Genomic DNA, 7871 nt, shown 5'->3' on the forward strand with positions numbered 1-7871 from the left:
GCCACGCGGGCGTCTCCGGCGGCGGAGGACTAAAACAACGAAATTTTTTCACTTATGGAACTAGTTTGCAAATAGGCTCTACTTACGGGACTAAAATGATAAAGGGGTCCAGTTACGAGACTAAAAAAACAGTTTACCCTACAATATATATGTTAACAAATAATCAAATTAATGTATTTAGACATATTGGCATAATATAACTTTTCACTTGTACCTTCTAACTAGTGATATCATCCATGAGCCAGCAATTGATACCGCTAGCAACAATCATATTAGGTTTCTGGTGTAGGTACTCAAATACCTTCTCTGTCACAGATTTCATTCCCAACAGTGACACCATGGTGTGATAAAAATAGGTGTAAGTAATATGAAAGTTGCTAAGATAGTCCTCAAAGGTTGGATATATTCCTTGCATGAACCACTTGGCCTCAGTATAGTAGTTTCTTACCAATTCCTTGTGCTACATTGAAGTTATTACATATATGTCAAATTTAATTGAAACATTTTATACCAAGGAATCGTAAGAAAAAGAGGAAATTAAGTGCGATATCATCATACAGCATCGATGGCGTATTTTATTGCGTAGGACCTTCCTTCACTGCTTAGCTCATCTTCAAATTCTTGATAGAGCTCTAGAGTAGTTTTATAGAATTCTCTCATGTAATTTGGGAGTTTAACAATCTCCCCAATATCCCATCTAATGAATAAAACAATAATTAATTTTAAAAAACTTAAATGAAATGAACTAGTAAGTAGTATATCCCTTCCATTCTCTCTCACAAACACATGATTCAGAATTTTACCTTTCTATTGCTTTTGTGAAAGCTTGTAGCTCTTCAAGCGTGCCATAAGCATCATACGTATCATCTGTTATTGATATAATGATCATAAGTTTTGTAAGCATAATACGTCCGCGCGAATATTCGGGTTCATAGTACACTCCTGCAGCCCAAAAATAGCATTCAACTAATCTGTCCTTGGCATATTTGTGTTTTGATATTAGATTCAATTCTTTCCACCACCTACACCGAAAAATACGAGTAACATAGTTTGAGAGTTTATTCATAGTAAAAATGCAAATAATTGATAAGTTTACCGTGACAATTCTTGAAGCTCTTTCTTGTGTAATATTTGAAGTAAATTATAGTCAAATTTGGCCAAGTTTAACAATGACTCATTCCGGTGTTCAACCTCCTCTTCATAGATGGAGATGAAGAATCGTGCTTCGATTCTTGGACAGCCCAAGTGTAGGGCTTGCACTAACGCGTGCTCGACTTGTTTCTCTAGGGGTGATTGATGGAGACTTTGTTCCACATTTTTTAAACCGGTCCTAGTATAAACATGTGCATAATCTAATATGCTTTCTCCATGTATTCTCAGATGTGTTGCTTCATACAAGGCTAACAAACCCCTTATATCATTCTTAATGGACTCCTGGAATTTTCCATTACCATCCAACCATTTGAGAAAAATATCTGCGCATTCAAATTAAATTAAATAGCTGGAATTATGGTGATATTTAATTCTAACCCAACATATATACATACCGCAAGATATATGATACCCATGCTGCCTGAGTATCCGAAAATGAAGAGCAGTTGTGTAGAGATCACAATATTTGTCGGTATCGAGGAGGTCATAAATTTCTCGTAATTTCTCTGAAATTTCATTTTCAAAATGATATGCTATGCCTAGGTGTTCGAGTGTATCAATGAGATTCATAGCATCCATCATTCCCATATCTTGATCTGTTATTTGATTCCTCACTGTATTCTTCAACATCTTAACCTCGTTGGCATATTCTTTCATAATCTATGCCCAAAAATAATGATTAATAATAAAAGACCCATTGATTATACTTTATAACAAATTCACAAGCCTAAATACAATAAAAAATTTCATGTCAATAATAATAATAAACAAGTTGCTATTTTCCCTTTTTGTTTGAGAAACTGACTTAAACAAAAAGAAAATGAATTTAAAATAAGTTGTAAATGTTAAAGTATAGTTTAGGTTTTATTATAAATTTTGTATTACATTTTATTATAAAATGAATTTTATATAATTGTGATCATTTCATCTAAGGTTTTGCTCTATAGGATTTAATTCTCAAACGTGTATCCTTTTGGAATTTAGTTTCAATTTTTTTTTCTTTTAATAGTACTTTGAAGCTGATATTTTGTGAATTATAGATTATAAATAATGATTGTATAGGAAAAAAGCTAATAATAATGATTGTATAACAGATTTAGGATTTTAAAGTTCAGGACTTTTTTATACTAGTTTTGAGTTTATTCTTAGTAAAGTTAAAGCTTTGATGAACTACAAATCAAGCAAATGATACTTGATTTCTTACTACACTAAAATATATTAGCTCCGTCCGGCTCTAAGTGTCCCATTTACTTTTCCTTCTTAATTTTTTATATTAATTATTATATGAAAATATAATACAAATTAAAAAAAAAACTGTAAAAATACTTGTATTAATGTCTTATAATACTAATAAAAGGACATTTGTACAAAAAAAAAAAATTATATAAATATGAAGATATTTTTAATGTTAAATATAATGACAGAAAATGTAAATGAGACCTTTAGAGACGGACTGTGAGGGAGTAATGAGTTACAATCGCGCTCTTTATTTACAAAATATATCACAAGCATGTCATGGATATATGGTGTGAATATACATATAAAGTTATTCACTTTGTATATATGTAGTAAATTTTGTTTTAAAGCAAATTCTCATAAATTCTTTATGGTTTAAATGGCCTACGGACCATTACATTCATTGTATAACTTTTTCATGTATTTTCAAAAACATTGAAAAAAAAATTCCAAACTTTAGTAGTCGAACAACAATAGTTTCTGCCAATCCATTAAGTTTAGATAGTTGGTGAATCTGTACAATACTTCCTTAAACACGATGGAAGGTTGCACATATTTTAAACTAATGATGGAAAAGACATTCAAAACAACATGTGAGTTACAAGAAATTTTATCATATTTTTATTATATAATTTTGTATGGTTGTATTTTTATCTTGTATTTTATCATATTTTATCTTTTGTCATGCCAAGTTCGAAGATCAAAACTTAATGAATGGAAGATTCAGAACTTAAAAAGCAAACATACAATAATTTGGAGAATTGAAATATAAAGACCGTGCATAATTATAGAATAATATGAAAATCGAGTATAGATTGAAAATAATTTTTTTTTTTTATTTTAGGAGACCATAGAAATTACCTGAGGGTCAAATTCGTAACGTAGGAATTGGTCACCCCACAAGGTAGAGGAGAAGTTGGTCACTGGACGAAGAACATCTTTTGTACTCATTCTTGAGACTTGTAATATACGATGATAACATGCAACATGGCTTCTATTTATAGATGAGTTATAGATTAAATACATGTATGCTTAATTAAAATATAAGATATTTCTTATTTTAAAATAATATTTTGTTAATATTTAAATGATATTATTTTAGGTAAAAAATATTTTTGGTTTGATTGTATATCACATTATTCAATTTTAGTCATATTGAAAATCATAGAATAAAGATTAAAATCGATCATATATGTAAAATAAAATTTTCGATTATCGGAGATCATATAAATTAATATCCTAAGGATCATATCATAACCAACGAATTGGTCACACCATAACCATAAGGTAGGGAAGAAGTTGGTCAATGTAACAAAAATTTTTACGCAGACCGTGTACCATAGTAACAATTTATTATCATCAATGCAAGTTCTAACAAATACAAGAGTATCTCCAGCAATTAAACAAAAAAGAAATTAAAATAATAATAACTTTGGATGCAAAATGTGTTCTTTCTAATTAGTAATACAATATTCCTCCTTCTTTGGTCGGACATAAAACTTTACTCATTGCTAACAAGTTAATATCATCGTAACTTTTTTTAAGCATATTAAACAAAAATTATACTAATAAGAAAAAAGGATATTAGTTACAATTATCATGATACAATAGGAACATTAGTTTAATGAAACTTATCCCACTAATTAATTAAAAAAATATATGTAAATCTTACAATACATTGTAAAATTCAAAAAGAATCATACTTTATTATATTTCATTTATTATCCATAATCCAAAAAGATCAACATTCACTACAAAAAAATAATATATTTGTAACGGAATTCCGTCCCTAAAGTTCACGTAGCTAACGTAATTTCATTCTTAATTTCATCTCTAATGTCATTAGTAACGCAAAAAGTAGATTTAAAAATAAATAAATAAATAAATAAAAACTGTTACAAAAATAATTTTTTCTTGTAGTGATTGAAAGAGATGTTAATGTTGATGCATACTGAAATGCTTTCTTTAGAGTGTACGATTAGGTTATAGGATTGATTGTGTCATTTAACAATAATAACATGTTTATTGAAAAGATTACTGACTAATATCTAATCACTTATCTTTGTCGTCCATATCCTATGATAATTTTTACCAATTTATATTTATTAAATAATCATACTTTTTATTCTACAAAAATATAACTAAATATAAATTGATATATAACTAAATTTATATTTATTATATAATTGTATATAATTAAACCTACCTTGGAGTACCTTTAGGTTAGTTTGGTTTATGTTTAAATTTTAATTTTTTATTTAAATTTTAGTTTAAGTAGTACTTTGATACCATATTTTATGAATAAAAAAATTATATTCTCTCGATCCTAACTCAATATATCATTAGTTTATTGTAGTAGATAAAATAATAATATTATTGTAGTGGTTAGTAGAAATATTTAAGATAATTTTTATATTTTTGTCTTTACAAATAAAAACGAAATGAATATTTTCATAAAAGTTAGAGGTATTTTGTTAGTTATATATATTGAAGGAAAAATTTAAAAATTACCATTATGTATCCCAAATTATTATTTTTAGACACCTTTTTTCGGTTTCGCAAAATAGAATAGTAAGTGTTACGAATGCCTTATTTATGTCCTCCGGTACCGGAAAACGTCACATGCCGGGCACGTGCGCAGACGTGGAATCGTCATTGCCGATGTGTACATGGCCGGCGCAGACGTGTACCACGACGTGTCATTTTCCCGGCGGCTGACGTGGAATTTGTTTAAAAAATAAAATAAATTAAATTACAATTAATTTTTTTTCTAATTTGGCCCGATTGGACCAAAATGCAAATACATATTTGCAATTTGGTAAAATTGAACCAAATTGCAAATAACATATTTTTGTAATGTTTTTAATTTTGTGTTATTTGTAATTTGGTTCAATTGGACCAAATTTTAAATATGTGTTTTGCATTTTGGTCAAATCGGGCCAAAATAGATTAAAAAAAAAAAGTAATATTAATTTAATTTATTTTATTTTTTAAACAAATTCCACGTCAGCCGCCGGAAAAATGACACATCGTGGTACACATCTGCGCCGGTCATGTACACGTCGGCAACGGCGATTCTATAAAGAAAAACCGTGCAAATTAAATAAAAAAATTATATAATGTCTTAATGTCTTATTAATACATGTATTTTCATATAATAAAATATTACTTCCATCTCTTAACAAAACATTCATTTGTTTTTTTACGTTATTGTATTTAACTTTAGAAATATCATTATATTTTTAATATTTTATACAAATGTCATTACATTTGTATTATACAACACTAATGTAAATATTTTTTTTCATTTAATTTGTACTATGTATGAATACAATATAAATATTCAAAGTTCTACACTTCAAAAGCAAATTGATAGATAGTATATTTTCATAGTCTTAAGATATATATATATTTATATATATATATATATGTGTATGTGTCAAAAAATAAATGGTAGATTTTATTGTGTTTAAGAAGTTACATGAAATTCACGTGATATTGGTTATGTGTGCACATGTTTTCTAAGAATTTTGGTATCCTTTTCATGCGATACAAAATTCACAAGAATTCTGATTTTATTTTTAACCGGTTGGATTTTTTGATTGAAAATCCAAAAACGGGTGAGTTTATTGAGGAGTGTTGGTAATTAAAAAAAAATAATTAAGGATCTTTATATAAGGAAAAAATCAATTAGAAAAAATTATATCAACTACTTCCGATATATTCAGGATTAAGTTTAATCCTAAATAAAATAAAAAAAAAAATATTTGCAAATAATTAATTCCGAAATGTACACATTCAAAATAGAATGATGCATAGAGTATCACAAATTATGTTTCTATAATATTATTATGACGTTTTATCGTGAAATGCCCTTCATATATAATCTACTCAAATGATGTCAAAATAAATGTATTATGATGTATTCTCTTAACTCGCAAATTATTAATTATACGGGATAAATTGAACTGTATGTTCCTAAATAAGAAGATTTACTTACCACCCAAAATTTATTTACCAACCCTAAATTTACCATGCAGTGACTTCCTTCCTCCTCTCATTGTCTTGCCTACGTCAACCACCACATTCCGCGACCACCGATGATGACATCTCTAGCGTGCCTACCGCCGTCAAACACGTTAGCCACGTCCACCCTCGATTTCCCTTATATTTATACCTCTGCAGTTGACAACCACCACCGAAGACATCTCTAGCCGCGACCAACGTCGTCTAACATGCTAGCTGCCTCCGCCCTCGATTCCCCTTCTATTTACACCTCCGTAGTTGACGACGACATCTCTATCCGCGCCAACCGCCGTCAAACATGTTTGCCACCTCCGCTCTCGATTCCCCTATCGTGCTAGGGGAGGGAGAGAGGAAGGCTGATTGGCGACGAACAAATTTGGTGGTTGTAATTTCAATACTGCATAATTTTTTATGGTGATTATGTGTATATATGCATTCTTGATTAGTCTCTTTTAGAAAAAAAAATAAAAATCAGCACAGTTGTTCCTAAAAGTCTTTTTGCTGGTCTGCGGACACATAGGATGTATATTCATGATACATATGTTGTTTAACTTATGATAGACTGACGATAGTAAACCTTATTGTACACACTTTTATTTTATATTATCGTTCATATTTATGATTTATATATTGCATAGTTATAAAATATTGATCAGATTTAAATGATGGACTATGTTAGATATATTTTTTCACCATTATGTTTCTAAATATGATATATAACTTCAATAGACATGATATATACATCTGATATAAATGATGTAAGTTGCAGATAGGGATGTTGCACGTATAGTTATGATATATTTCATTTTATGATTTATATATTGCATAGTTATGATGTATTGATCAGGTTTAAATAATGGACTATGTTATATATATTATGTTTATATATGACTACTAAGCGGCAACATCCTCTCTGAATATGTTCTTCTATTATTGGGGTCAATTTTACTGCCATTTTTGTACCCATTTTTATTGCAGCAATAGTGAATGTATTGCATATTTGACGAACACTTTGTTTTTTTTTTTTTTGCTTTTTTTTTTTTGCACGGAAAATTTTCGTCTATGCGCGTATCTACAATATGACTTGTATGCGTTGAAACTTAAAAAAAGATACATTTGTCCAATAGTCGTCACGTGAAGAGGCAAATGATATACTGTTATAAAATATGTTGTTTATTTCAATGTAATATGGTTTACAGAATATATTATTATGGTGTCGCTCCAACGCAAATATTGAGTAAGTAAATTACTTGTTTTCCTACTTTTTTTTTTTATGTAGAATTTGACTGAATAAATATACTATATATTTTTTCAGGGATTTAAATAATTAAAAAAATAATAGATATAATTTAATTTGAAGACTTTTTCAACTGTCCATACTTTAAGGAGGTTGATACTAAATTTAAGGGTAAATTAGTTTAGTTCAACATTTTCAAATTTGGATAAAATATGATACT

At 28.7% G+C, this 7871-nt stretch overlaps 1 protein-coding gene across 1 annotated transcript; it reads right to left on the reverse strand.

Annotated features, from left to right (window-relative positions):
• LOC127262650 (germacrene A synthase-like) lies at positions 1–3339 on the reverse strand. Its single transcript, XM_051291445.1, has 6 exons — positions 3250–3339; positions 1548–1812; positions 1097–1475; positions 804–1022; positions 559–697; positions 1–460 (listed from the first exon to the last, which is right to left on the reverse strand). Exons 1-6 carry the CDS (start codon positions 3337–3339, stop codon positions 218–220), a joined length of 1335 nt encoding a protein of 444 aa, XP_051147402.1. The 3' UTR covers positions 1–217.
• Between the last annotated feature and the right edge of the window lie 4532 nt (positions 3340–7871).

The sequence above is a fragment of the Andrographis paniculata genome, unplaced genomic scaffold, assembly GCF_009805555.1.
Source record: "Andrographis paniculata isolate CXL003 unplaced genomic scaffold, ASM980555v1 Contig65END, whole genome shotgun sequence".
In the NCBI taxonomy this organism is placed as follows: Eukaryota; Viridiplantae; Streptophyta; class Magnoliopsida; order Lamiales; family Acanthaceae; genus Andrographis; species Andrographis paniculata.

Coding starts and splice junctions, on each gene's coding strand:
- LOC127262650 (XM_051291445.1), bottom strand. CDS start 3,339: ATGAGTACAAAAGATGTTCTTCGTCCAGTGACCAACTTCTCCTCTACC. Junction 698..803: donor TTCACAAAAGCAATAGAAAG/GTAAAATTCTGA, acceptor TTTATTCATTAG/ATGGGATATTGGGGAGATTG. Junction 461..558: donor TAAAATACGCCATCGATGCT/GTATGATGATAT, acceptor ACTTCAATGTAG/CACAAGGAATTGGTAAGAAA.